This window comes from Rhinolophus hipposideros (genome assembly GCF_964194185.1).
Source record: "Rhinolophus hipposideros genome assembly, chromosome: 13".
NCBI lineage: Eukaryota > Metazoa > Chordata > Mammalia > Chiroptera > Rhinolophidae > Rhinolophus > Rhinolophus hipposideros.
In genome coordinates, this window is record NC_138059.1 from 352187 (window position 1) to 365239 (window position 13053).

At 64.7% G+C, this 13053-nt stretch overlaps 1 protein-coding gene across 1 annotated transcript; it reads left to right on the forward strand.

The window, feature by feature from the left end:
• Positions 1–3158: 3158 nt before the first annotated feature.
• On the forward strand, positions 3159–9976 carry SCRT1 (scratch family transcriptional repressor 1). The gene is made up of 2 exons (XM_081069801.1): positions 3159–4463; positions 6466–9976. Exons 1-2 carry the CDS (start codon positions 4349–4351, stop codon positions 7410–7412), a joined length of 1062 nt encoding a protein of 353 aa, XP_080925927.1. The 5' UTR covers positions 3159–4348; the 3' UTR covers positions 7413–9976.
• The last annotated feature ends 3077 nt before the right edge of the window (positions 9977–13053 follow it).

Sequence of the window (13053 nt, forward strand, 5' to 3'; positions counted from 1 at the left end):
ATCTGGCAAAAGCCCAACTCTGAATAAACCTAACCCCATGCTTACCCCCACTGGCCTCCCTGTTGCTCCTCCAAGACATACAATCCCATCTCCTCTGGAATAGAGGCCAAAGCCCACAGCCACCTCTCAGGCCTGGTCTCTGTCCCTTTCCTCCTCTCCTGCCTTAATCTGTTACTGCTGCCCCTTCATGTACCCATCACTCTCTGGCTTAGGGCTTCCACCCACACACCGCACGATGGCTTCAGGACCTTTGCACGGGTTGTGGCCTCCAGTAAGCTCGAGTGTCAGCAGACCTCCCCGCCTGTCTCCACCCCAGTCCTGCTCCTCCTGCTCTCATCAAGCTATCACCTGGTCCGCGCATCTTTCTGGTTAATGTCTGTGTCCTGGGCTGGACCGTGACGGCCAGGAGCACAGAAGCCTGTGTCTGCCCCCCCTCCCTTGAACAAGCCCTGCAGAGCACAGATTAGTTCACGCAGGTTTGTAAGGTGAAGGCAGAAACAGCTCCAGACCTATCCACATCTCCAAGTCCTTGTTAACTGATGAAACCTAGAGATGGGCAGACCTTGCTGTGGCTGGGAGGGCAGGACCCCAGCACCGCAAGGGAAGCTTCAAGGTTGCAGACTTTTGAATCCTGAGCTGCAGGTGGGGGAGGGGCTGCACAGAGCCCTGAGTCCCAACTCAGAGATGGGAACCTGGGGGTTGAGCTAGAACCAGCAGGCCATGCCCCCCCACTATGCACCCAGGACACCAACTGATTTCCAGGAAGGCAAGACATCCCATCCCCCATTCTGTAGAAGAGAAAGCTGGGGCTGTTGGGGTGCCAAGGAACCAGAGCAAAGGAGGCTCCTAGCTACAGTGGGATCCTGGCGGCCAGGGGGGGCGATCTCCAGGAGTGGACCTTCTATGCTGGGCTGGGGCTCCACCAGGGCAGAAGGACATGGTGAGGAGGTGACCACAGGCACACACAGGGCTCCTGGCTCTGCTGGGGGCAGGGTGCTAGGGACACAACACTGGGAGCCTCTCTCTTCAAGTCTGTTCTTTCAGCAACATGGGACCTGCTCAGAGCTGGAGGTGGCTCAGGGACACAGCTAACACTGCATCCCTCCCGTCGCACATGGATACTGGCTGGGCCCAGAGATGCACCCTGAACCAGGAACAGAGTCCCTGAAGCTGAGAGACTCCGTGGGGTGAAGGGAGGAGGTCAAGCACAGCTGGCATGTGTCCAGAGCACTGAAATGTCCTGCACTTAGCTTGGTTTACTAGGGACCAAAGTGGACTTGCCTGGAGACCCCTCTCCTCTCCTGCAACAAAAGCCCTCCACGCCTCCAGCTCTCAGTGGGAGAGACTCAGGATGGCCTCCAGTGGAGGAAGGCTGAAACTTTCCAAAAGCGGGAGAATCGCCAATTGTCCTTCCCCAGCCTCTCCTTCCTGGACCCCAGAACTGGGGCACAGGGACCTTGGGATTGGGGGTGTCAAAGTTGAGGTCCCAGTAATTGAGCCTGTGCGCTGGGCATCCCAGCTGCTGCAGACTGATGGCCATGGCCTGGGCCCAGCTGCCTCTCCCTGCCTGTGCCCGGAGGGCTTGCGAGCTTCTCCAGAGCTGGAGGTGGAGCAAGGACCCAAATGGTCCCCTCGGGAGCCCTGGGCCATGGGACACACATGTCCGAGCTCTGAAGCCTCGTCTGTCAAGAGGGTTGGGGGCAGAGAGAGGCAGGGACTTGGACATCCAGCAGACAGAGACATGGGGAAGAGTGAAGGGCAACGGAGGACACAGGTGACGAGGGGGACAAAGGACTAGGGCAGGAGGACAGGGTAGGGGAGCGGAAGCACGAGGGAAGGGGCCAGGGGAACTCAAGTACAGGGAGAGACCGACCGAGTGACTGGGACTAACGCAGGGAGCAAGCAGAAAGGGGGATTGTCCGGGAGGAGGCAGGGAGCATGGGGTAAAAGGGACTGCAACCGGCACGCCCCGCAGGCGCCTGGAGGGTTCGCCCGGTAATTAGGCCTCGGTCCAGATGGGCCCCCCAGTCCCGCAATCAAAATGCTAATTGGCCCCGAGCCTCCGGCTGCGCCTCGGCCCGGCCCCCCTGGGAGGGAGAAGGGACCAGAGGCTCGGCGTAGGGGGATCCCCGTCCCCGCCCCCACTGCGGGCCTCGCCGGCTGCGACTCTGCGATAAGGGGGCGACCGCGCCCCACCCCCTCCCCTAGGGAGCAACTGCCACGCAAGATGAATATCCCGCCTCTGCCACGTCCGGGGCCGCTGGCACAAAGCCGGCCTGTGGTCTCCGCAGCGTCAGCGTCCCAGCGCCGGGCCGGCTCGCTCACACCCACCCTCGCTCAGCTCCCGGGCGGAGATGCGGGAGGAGGCGGGGCGCCGGGCAGGCGGCGGCGGGGCGCTGAGCTCAGCACTCCCGGCACGTCCCCGCACGCGCGTCCCCGGATGGCCTGCCCGTCGCGCGCTCCCGGGCGGTGTCCGCGGGCCCGCCGTGTCGCCCCGCACAAGGTCACCGCGTGCAGCGACGGGTGCACGCGCTCCCAGACAATCCCCGGAACCACCCCTGCGACCTTGGTCCCCCCGCGACAGCGGGCCGCGTGGGGGCGCGATCCGAGCGTGGAGACCCGAACCACCGGACGGGGGCGGGGGAGGGGACAATGGCGGCGCCAGGCCCTAATTGGGGACACATGTCCCCACGCGCGTCCATTGTGCGGCCCGGAACCCCCCGCACCGTCGCGCTCCATCATTGGCCGCTGGGCCTTACGTCATGGGGGCTGCAAACTCTGGGCGGGCGGCCGCAGGAAGGGTTATCCGCCTGGTTGCGGGGCCGCCGGGGGAGCTGCAGCCGCGCGGACGGGCGGAAAACCGCGAATGAAGCCGAATTTCTGGAGCAAGGGCATGGCAGCCCCTCTCCCCCTCCACAACCCGCTGGCTGCGTCGCCGCTGCGTTCCACATCCGCCCCTTAGGAGAGAGTCAGGGTGGAGGGAGGCCTCCCCAGCGGGCACGGGGTCAGCCCGGGTGACCGGCTGGCGGGGAGACACTGCGGCATAGGGCGCGCGTAGCACTTCCACACTGCGCTTCCGCTGCCTCAGCATTCGCTCCCTCGCCTCCCGCCTCTCCCACCCGCCCCCGCAGATCCCTGGCTTCCACACCCGATAGCTAGACAGGCCCGATCAACTGGGGTCCGCCCTGCGTTCCTTTTCGAAAGATCTCAAGTTCGGGGTTCGTGGGTCCCAGGCCTATCTCCACCTCTCCCCCAACGCCTGACAATGCTGCGGAGCGCTGGTCCTCCATTCCCGGAGTCGCTCGGGGGAACTGCACAATGCGGGGGCCGCAGCATCTCCAGGACCCTTCCCTGGAGACCCTGGCCGGGCCTGTCCCAGCGAAGCCATTTCCGCCGTCCTGCCCCCTCCCCCTTCCGCAGCTCCAGGGCTTTAAAAGCCAGAGGCTGGGCCGGGCTGTAGGCAGAGGCGGCCGCGGGTGCAGGAGGCCGGCCCCAGGAGCTGTCCGAGCGCCGAGCCCCGCCCCCGGAGCCCCCTTCCCACCCTCCCCCTTCCCTGGGCCCGCCCTCCCTGCGCACCCCTCCCCCCGAGGACCCCCGCCCCCCGCCCGCCGCCGCCGCCGCCGCCGCCGCTCGCTCCGGCTGCAGAACAATAAAGCAAGCCTCCCAGAGACCCCCGCCGAGGACCCCCGCCCGGCGGCCGAGCCCCCGCGGCCCGCCCCTCGCTGCCTGCGCCGGCAGAGCGCGCCCGGTCGCTGGCCGAGGTGCTGGCCGGGCCGGCGCTGGCCGCGGTGCTGAAACTGCCGGCGCTCCCGCCGCCGCGTTCTCCGGTCCCGGCGCCGCCACCCCCGGGGGCATGGGGGGTCGCTGACTGAGGCTCCGCCGCGGCGGCGGGGGGGAGGGAAGGGGGCCGCGGAGCCGGGCCAGCCCTGCACCCACTCGCAGCCTCCGGGCCCGGGACGGAGCCGCTCCCCCCTCCCGCCCCCCCAGCCTCCTCCCCCGCCTGTCCAGGGGCGGCACTGCGGGCTGGGAAGCCGGGACCAGAGGAGGGAAGGAAGGAAGGAAGGAAAGAAGGAAGGAAGGAAAGAAGGAAAGAAGGAAGGAAGGAAGGAAGGAAAGGAGGGAAGAGAAGAGAGAAGAGAGGAAGCAGAAGAGAATCCGGAGGAGCAGAGGAGGAAACGCAGGCAGGCGGGAGGAGAGAGGACGGCACTTGTGCGGCAGCATCCAAAGGCCAGAGTGGGGACCCGTGCTGCCTCAGCTGCTCCTCGGATGGTGACGGGGCCTCGCCGCGGCAGCTGCCCCCCCGCGACCCGGCTCCGCAGGCCCGCAGCGCCGGAGCCCCGCAGGAATCATGCCCAGGTCCTTCCTGGTCAAGAAGGTCAAACTTGACACGTTCTCCTCGGCAGACCTCGAAAGCTCCTACGGGCGCGCCCGCAGCGACCTCGGAGTGCGACTGCACGAGAAAGGTGAGAGCTGGGCTGATGCTGGGGGCGGCAAGGAGCCCTGGGAAACGCTGGAAAGAGTGGAGGGCCAGAGTGTGGGGGTAAAGGGGGCAGAGGCCCCAGGAAATAGACCCTTGGGAACTAGATCAGCAGGAGACGGTGGCTGGAACCCGACCGTGGAGGGGGATGGAGATGGGAGGTGGGGAAAGGGGAAAGCAGAGACAGGCCAGAACCAGTCCAAGGCTGGGCAGGGAGCACCAGTGCAGGAGAGAGGGTGGGGAACAGTGGTTAGAAACAGGAGGTACACACTGACCCACACCATGAGCCATGCTAGGACAAACAGCTGCACGGACACCTGCTGGCATGACAGGACCTAGCTGTGCATGCAGACCCACACCCAGAAACCTGGGCTTGCCTCGGTACCCTCTTCTCTTTGGTGACACCTCCAGGACTGCTTGCTACGGCCAGCAGAGGAGTGCTGTGAGCTCCAGAGCATAGGCATGGGGTCCAGTGGGGGCCGCCCACCTGTGAGGGTGAAAGTACCAGCAGAGGCAGCAGCAGTATCTTCCCTGAAGCCAGGGTCAGGGATGTGGGCAGATGGGCTGTGGGCAGGGGAGGTCCACAGCGCTGGAGACAGGGGGAGGCTCTTTGTGTAAAGGTGCCCAAGTTCAAGGACAACTGTTAGCATGCAGGCATGGGGGCCGGGAGAGCCAGCAACATGAGGTAGCAGAACAAGTGTGACCTGCAGGAGCGTGAGCCTGTGTGTGAGCCTGTGTGCGCCCATGTGACTGCGTGTGGCCATGTGACTGTGTGCGCTTGTGTGTGACCCTGTATGAGTGTGTGCCTGCCTGTGTGCCACTACATGGGACCATGTGACTCAGGCCGCTGTGCACCCATGTGACTGGCGACCCTGGCTGAGAGTATGTCCAGGGGGTTGCATGTGTGACCCTGCATGAGTAGGTGGTGTATGCCAGAAGCGGCGTGCAGCCCACCCTGTGAGGGGACTCCAGGGCTGATGGTGGCTGGATGTAACCCTGAAGAAGCCAGAGCCTGCATCATGTGGGCTCAGAGTCATTTGTGACTCTGAGGTTGTGAGATCCATCTTGTGCCTTGAGAACAACTGCAGTTACCGGCATGCATGATGCTGCCTGCCCTCAGCCTGTCCCTGTGAAGGTGTCCCCTGGTGGACGTCCTGGCACTCTCTCCAATACAGCGTCTCCCTGGTCACCTGTCTTGGGGCTGGGGAAGGCTCTCTCAGGGGTCAGGGCCTGGGAGAAGAGGCAGTGTGGAAGAACGTGGGACCCCAAGGATGCAGGATGACTGAAGGGAGTGGCGCAGGGTGGGGGGCGAAGCAGAGTGGATGGAGGGAGATAGGGCTGGAACCAGAAGGGGCAAGACCTGTAAGACACCCGCGACATGAGAGGGTGGTGCTAGTGAGGGCTCAAGGATCTGAGGGAGGTACAAGTCTCCAGTGCTTGTCGGGGGACTTAGAGGGCCAGAGACGGGCAGTATCAAGGCTGGGCGCGGGCTCCAGGGACCCAGGGGAAGAGCCGGTGGGCACCCCGAACGGCGGTAGTGATGGGGTCCCTGGGCGGGCAGTCTGGGCTTTGTGCGCTGCGGGTCTGCAGTGTGTTGCATAATCAGGGAAAACTGCTGAAGTGGGGAGAACCCGAGGGGGTGGGGGAGGGAGGTGGAAGCGCCGCCCCTCCCCCCTGACCTTGAGGCTCGGCGGAAGAGGGGCAGCCGCGCCCGAAGATGCGCCTCTTTCCTCTCCCTGCGAGGGTGGGGTGGACGGGCGGCGGGGGCGGAGCCGGGCCGCGCTCTGTCTCATCTCTCCTCCTCTCCTCTTCCCCTCCCTGCCGCCTCCATCCTTCCTGCCCCACGGCCCCTGGCCCCTTCCCCTTTGTCCTTCTCCCTGCTCCCTCCTTCCCGGACCCCGGTGTCTCCCGCCGCCCACCCGTGTGTGTCTCGCCCGCTGCCCGGTTCCTTTCCCGCTGTCTTTCTGTCTGTCTGCCTCGGCCCTCAGGATACCTCAACGACTACGCGGGGCCCGCCTCCGTCTACGATGGCGACGCCGAGGCGGCCTTGCTTAAAGGGCCGTCCCCGGAGCCCATGTACGCTGCGGCCGTGCGGGGAGAGCTGGGCCCGGCGGCCGCGGGCTCGGCGCCGCCGCCCACCCCGCGCCCGGAGCTGGCCACGGCCGCGGGCGGCTACATCAACGGCGACGCGGCCGTCAGCGAGGGCTACGCGGCTGACGCCTTCTTCATCACCGACGGGCGCTCGCGTCGTAAGGCCGCCCACGCTCACGCCAACGCCGCCGCCCCTCCCTCAACGGCCTCGGCTGCGGCCCCCGACGGCGACGGCGGAGGTGGGGCCGGGGCGGGAGCGCGTGTCGCCGGGCCAGGGGCAGGGGGCCGCGCGCGCGCGGGGTCGGGCACCGAGGCGCGCGCGGGGCCCGGGGCGGGCGGCGCCGGTGGCCGGCACGCTTGCGGCGAGTGCGGCAAGACGTACGCTACGTCGTCGAACCTGAGCCGCCACAAGCAGACGCACCGCAGCCTGGACAGTCAGCTGGCGCGGCGCTGCCCGACGTGCGGCAAGGTGTACGTGTCCATGCCGGCCATGGCAATGCACCTGCTCACGCACGACCTGCGCCACAAGTGCGGCGTGTGCGGCAAGGCCTTCTCCAGGCCCTGGCTGCTGCAGGGCCACATGCGCTCCCACACCGGCGAGAAGCCCTTCGGCTGCGCGCACTGCGGCAAGGCCTTCGCTGACCGCTCCAACCTGCGCGCGCACATGCAGACGCACTCGGCCTTCAAGCACTTCCAGTGCAAGCGCTGCAAGAAGAGCTTCGCGCTCAAGTCCTATCTTAACAAGCACTACGAGTCGGCCTGCTTCAAGGGTGGCGCCAGCGGCGGTGGCCCCGCGGCCCCGGCGCCCGCGGCGCCGCCGCAGCTCAGCCCAGTGCAGGCCTAGGGCGGCGGTGCCTCCGTCAGCCGGGTCGGCTCTCAGCAATACGGGCCCCAAGGGAAGGCTCCGCGGGCGCTCGGGCGGAGGGGCCGGAGGGTGGGCCCCTCCTCACAGCAATAGGGGGAGGGGGTCCGGCCCCGCCCGCCGGGGGCCTTGGCGGCCCCTTCAAGCAATAGGGTCCCGAGGGGAGACCCACCCCGAGCCCCCTCCCTTCCCCTCCAGGGTGCCCCAGGCTTTTTCCCAGCAATAGGGTCGAGGAGACCCAGGATCGAACCTCATCTCCGAGTTAGGTTTCTGAAGACGGGGGTGGGGTGAGGTAGGGAGCGCCCCCTCCTCCCTCCTCTGCGCCCCTGGATCGCGTCGCAGAGACTCAGGTCTTCCCCACCCCTTCCCAAGCCTTCCAGGGCCAGGCCTGCGGCCTAGACGTCCAGGGAGCCGGTCCCTCCCCGGCAGCAGACCCGGGGAGGAGCAGGAGGGTGGCCTGCAGAGGCGACTCTACTCCTCAGTCTTACCTGAACCCCGGGAGTGTTAGACACGTTGGGGATCGGGGAGGGGGGCGGACAGCGGCACCCCTTCCCCTCGGGTTCCTTCTGGGGCCTCAGTCCGAGCCGCTCTCTTTCTCTCGCCTCGCATCCTCTGCCAAATCCGAATTCTTCCAGCCCAGCTTCCCGGGCTCTGTCCTCCATAACGAATATAATGACGCATATCGAATCGCATGGACTTATCCGACCTCCTCAGACCCCGTTCCTGCCCTGCCCCGGGGCCCCCTCCCTCATACCCGGGCATTCGGTGTTGGAGGACGGATTCCTGGGGCCCGGAAGGCAGGCCTGGGCACGACCCCTCTACACACCTCTCTGTATTCGCTTTGCGGGTAAAGCCCCCTGGGGGGGTTGCGGATGCGTCGGGTTTCTTTCTTTCTGTATTTGTACGTTTTATTTATGAACGGATTGCACTCGGGTCAGGGAAGGGGCGCTGAGGCCCCAACCTTCCCGCCGACGCCCGGGGCTTGGGATGTCCAGGATCACTTTCCCCGCCCCCGAACCCCGCCTCCACCTGGGCCCCGCCTCTCAGAGGCCGGCCCCTCCCCCGAGCCTCAGGCCCCGCCCCCACTATTGCCAACTTTCGCCCGTCTATGCCAAAGCCTCGGCGGCGACCCCGCACCAAGGGCCCGCCCCATTGGCCGTCGCCTTTGTGACGTCACTGCATGCAGCCCCAACCCTCCTCCCGTCCCTTCCCGGGGCTGCCCGCTCTTTCCCCCCCTTAGTTAGTCCGATGCCGACTATAGAGCAATAATGCGCACTGCATGCGAAGCTGCCGCCGCCTCTAGAGTTACTGAGAATCAGGTATCCCCCTGCCCTACCCACCCCATAGGCCCCTAGATCAGGGACACTGCGCGGGGCCGGACGCGCAGATTTTCTTCCCCCCCTACTCCCTGTCTTCCCCACCCCCCACGGCGGAGCCCGGCGGTGTAATGGTTCCAGGGGCAGGGGCCGTGTAATTGCCCCTAAGACCCCTTCTTCAGTCGTCCATCACCTACCGACCGTTCATTGGGTACCTACTATGTGCCAGGGCCGCGGCGACAGCGGAGGTGTGCATATACGTGACGCGCGTGACGGGCGTGGGTGCGCCAGGGACGGCTGTAGATGCAGAAAGAGAGGCCCGGTCCTTAGATCCAACCTCGCCCCGCCCCTCCTCCCCACCCCAGCACCCCACCCCAGTCCAGTGTTGGGCACAGTCCGGCTCTGCCTTTGATTTGGGCCTGGCGTTCTCAGCTCGGGTGGCACGGACCTGGGGTCAAGGCTCAGCACCACCAGGGCCGCCCATACCTACTCCCAGTTCTTCCATCCTCTGGCTACTGGCTCTGTCGTGTTGGTCCAGGGCCCCAGGCTAAACGGAAAGGTGCCCGCTGGAGCGTATGACCTGGCCAGCCCCATCCCCGTGCTACACCGCAGCGGCGGATCCGAGGGCCCAGCAGAGCAGGGCCCACGTCCCAGCCCCCACATCCCAGCTCTGTACCCACACAGCTCTCAAGCCGGGGCCTGCCCGCCTGTGCCGGGCACACCCGCATGCACACGCACACACAGGTGCCCCACCCTACCCCTCATGCCTGTCTACCTACCTAAGGAGAAGGCCGGAGGGCCGTGGGCTGGCCAGGGTCTCCCGCTTCTTCCCACACCCCGCCGCCGTGGAAAGCCATGGGCCCCCTCCCGCCCCCATAACTAAGCAGCACAATAACCGACTTAGCGAATTCAGGTAGAAGGAACGTTTAGGTAGCACCTATTTTGTACTGATTCTAAGAGTAGGGCCCGAGATGCGGGGCCCTCGGGTGGGGGCTGCGGCCACCGGCCCGCCTCGCCCCCACCCCCGCCTGCGCCCCGCCGCCTTGTACATACTCCCACCCGGAACTGGCCGGGATTTTTACTCGGGCCGCGCCTCTCTTCCGCCCCCGTTTGGGGCCGGGCCGGCCGGACAGACGGACGGACGGACAGACCTCCTTCCTAAGCACAATAGCACCAGCTCCCCGGAGCGCCGCACCTCCACGAGGAGAATAAATGCCACTCTTGATAGAAGCTGGAGTGTCGGGCTTATGTATCCAGGTCTGGGCCTGCGCCGCAGGAGGCACTTGGGGCGTCTAGGGTGCGTCTTCCGGAAACTGCCACAGCCCCTACTCGCTACTTACGCAACTCGCAACTCGATTGGGGCAGACTCACGTCCAGCGCTGGGAATGGCAGCCTCAGCAGCCCTGGGGGCACGTTGCTGCGTTCCGCTGGAGTGTCCCTGTGTCCTGTTTGTAAGAGAGCTAAGCTCTTCCAGGGCCGGCCAGCTCGACAAGCCAAGTCCCAGCAGCAACCCCCACCCAAGGCAAAGCAGTCGGCATTTCTCCTGTGGCGGGTGAATCTATTCGGGGCTAGGAACTGGCGGAGCTAAAGGACTCCAGCCTTTAGTCAGGCCCGGGCCACGGCTGATCTAGAACGGCCAGAGTAGTAGGTACAGCAGGGCCTGTAGTCCTAGAGTCGGGTGCCCCCACTCTCCCTGTAGGGGTTCCTGCTGCCCAGGCAGGCCTGTCAGCCACCAGCAAGCCTTCTGGAAAGCCACTGGAGAAAATGGAGGTGGTGGAGGGTGCAAGGTCTGATCCTTTCCTGCAGCCTGCTGCCCACGTCCTGGCCCTCAGACTCCAGGGATATGTTCCCCCACTGTCTGAGGAGGCTTCCATGGACAGCTGGGCCAGGCCGGTTCTGGGGAGGAGGTGCTCAACAGAGGCTTCCACAGCCATCCACAGCCCTGGGGCTCTAGTAAGGATGAGTCAAGTTGAGGAGATTAGGGGCGGAGCTGTGCTGGGTGGGGACAGCCTAGGGACAGGGAACCCCCTACCCCAGCAATGCCTCTTGGCACCCAGGCAGGCATGAACTGAGAGGCCCAAAGTCTCTGGCAGCATGTGGTCAAACCAGGTCAGCTCAGGGCCAGCACAGCAGGGTCTGCACCCTTGCAGCCTGGCAGGGGACAGGCAGGCCCACCCAAACTCCATGGGGTGGACAGCAGTCCATAGCCTGTAGGCCTGCTGCTCAGGGTGGGGCTCACTTGGAGGAGGGCATCCCCTTCTGGGAGCATTGTCACTAGTAACACTGCAGGAGTGAAAGCCCCTGGTATCAGTAGAGGCAGTGGCTAGGCCCTCCTGCCCAGGTATCCTTGACTTTTACTCTCCCTAGGTGGGGTAGGCTTCATCACCCAATTTGCATATGAAGAATGTGACCCTCACCAAGAGGGTGCCTTTGACATAAGCCCTGCCCCAGGACCCCACCCACCCTACACCCCAATTCACTTGAGTAGGCACCAACAGCAGGGAGGAAAGCTCCTGGCCGCCTACTCCTTCCCAGGCCTGCACGGCCTTGGTCTGAATTGGCTGTTTCTGCTTCTCCAGAACTCTGCGAGGCAGTGAAGGCTGTCCCCAATCCCCAGGCCTAGGATAAGTCCATCCCTCAGTCTTTACAGGTGTCCATGGACGGGACTTTGCATCCCAGAGAATAGGCAGCACAGGCTTCTCACTACCATGTCCCGTCTCCTCTCTGGAGGCACCCCTCACAGGCCTCCGTGGCCTGCCCATAGCACTTTCATCCTGGAGTCGGTCCGAAGCCCTTTCTACATTCCTTACCCCTTTCTAGCTCATTATTCCACCAGTCCTGCAAGGGTCTTCACACTGGACCCGGTCCCCCTAATATGTTGCTCCCGACTAGGAGATCCCCACTGCACTTTCTTCGACAACCCGTCTCACACACCTATGTCCTCCACCAACCCCACGTTGAGCTCTCCCCTCTCCGGTAGTGCCCTGGGCGACATCTCGCCTTACATCCTGAGGTACTGGGGCTGGGGGAGTGGGGAACCCGGCATTAGCCCCGCCCTCTTCTAGGGTTCCCTTTCGGGCCGGCCTCCCGGACAGGCCCCGCCTCCCTCCCAAAGGCCCCCGCCCCCTCGCCAGTTCTTTCTTATTGGTGCGCTTACAGTCCGTGCCTTCCCATTGGCTCGCGGCCCCTGCCTCCTCGCCCTCAACTCCAGTATGGGAACCTTGGCTTATCCCCAGCCGGACTGGTCCTGCTTGGTGGCCCTCGGTCCATTGTGGTCACCTCACACCCTCCGCCACTTGCCAGCTGACAGCTTGAAGCCGGGATAGGGACACAGGTAGCGCCTCCAACACGACCCTTCACTCCTCATTGGCTACTGCACTCAGCCTTTCCGGGCCTACTGGCACCCTGAGCCGTCAATCTTGTCCTCTGCCAATAGGTTTGCCAGCCCGGGCGGGACTCTATCTAGTTCTTGGCTCAGTATTGGAGAACGGCGAGGCCAGACGCGCAGGAAGACGTGAACTCGCGTGCAGAGCTTCCGCGTTCGCTGCCTGGGAGACGGAGTCGGAAGGGCGGGGCAGAGCTCACTGGCTCACCCCTACGCTTCGGCCTCCGGAGAGGAACCCTTTCCTTCTTTCGTCTGCTCTGCGTTGGGATCAGTACTGAGAAAGGCCTAACTCTGCCTGGCCCGGGCCGGCCGATAAACAAACGAACGTTCAGGGAGACTGGATAGGAGATTTTGCTGGTCCTGACCCACCGAGGTTGGGCTACGTGTGCACGCGGGGGTGCTCTCCCGCTTAGTCAGGGTCAGCCCTTCAGCAGGCTTCTCGAAGACAACTGACAGGTAGCCCTAGCTTGCTAGGTAGGGATGCCAGTCTGGCATCAGCCCCAGATGGCCCGGTGGCATCAAGAATGTGTCACCAGGGTGCCTGGACGCCGTCGGTGGAGGTGGTGGAGCAGGGGCGAACCCACTGGTGAAGCGACGGCATAGGAGAGGCAGCTGACTTCAGGCTGAGCCTCACGGTGATTTGCTTCCAGAAAGTTGCTCTTCTCATCCCTCCCTGCTCACCTCAGGGGAGTGAGTGGCTAATGTGTTCTGCTGCTTGCTCCAGATAGTGTTTGGTTAAACCAGGGCTGAACCCCCAGGAAACCCTCAAATCCCAAGATCCAGGATGCTCACACTCCATGCCTTGTGCTAGACGCGTGTCAAGCCACGGTGGGACGCGACGCACCTTGGGGTTGTTACGGTGGAACAGTTGCTTCCTTTAACTACAGGGGCGTTTGCACAATCCAGATTGTGTAATTACACA

What these genes read in the sequence shown, in the direction of transcription:
- SCRT1 (XM_081069801.1), top strand. Translation starts at nt 4,349, where the DNA reads ATGCCCAGGTCCTTCCTGGTCAAGAAGGTCAAACTTGACACGTTCTCC. An exon ending in AGTGCGACTGCACGAGAAAG is followed by an intron (nt 4,464 to 6,465) that starts GTGAGAGCTGGG and finishes CTCGGCCCTCAG; the next exon opens with GATACCTCAACGACTACGCG.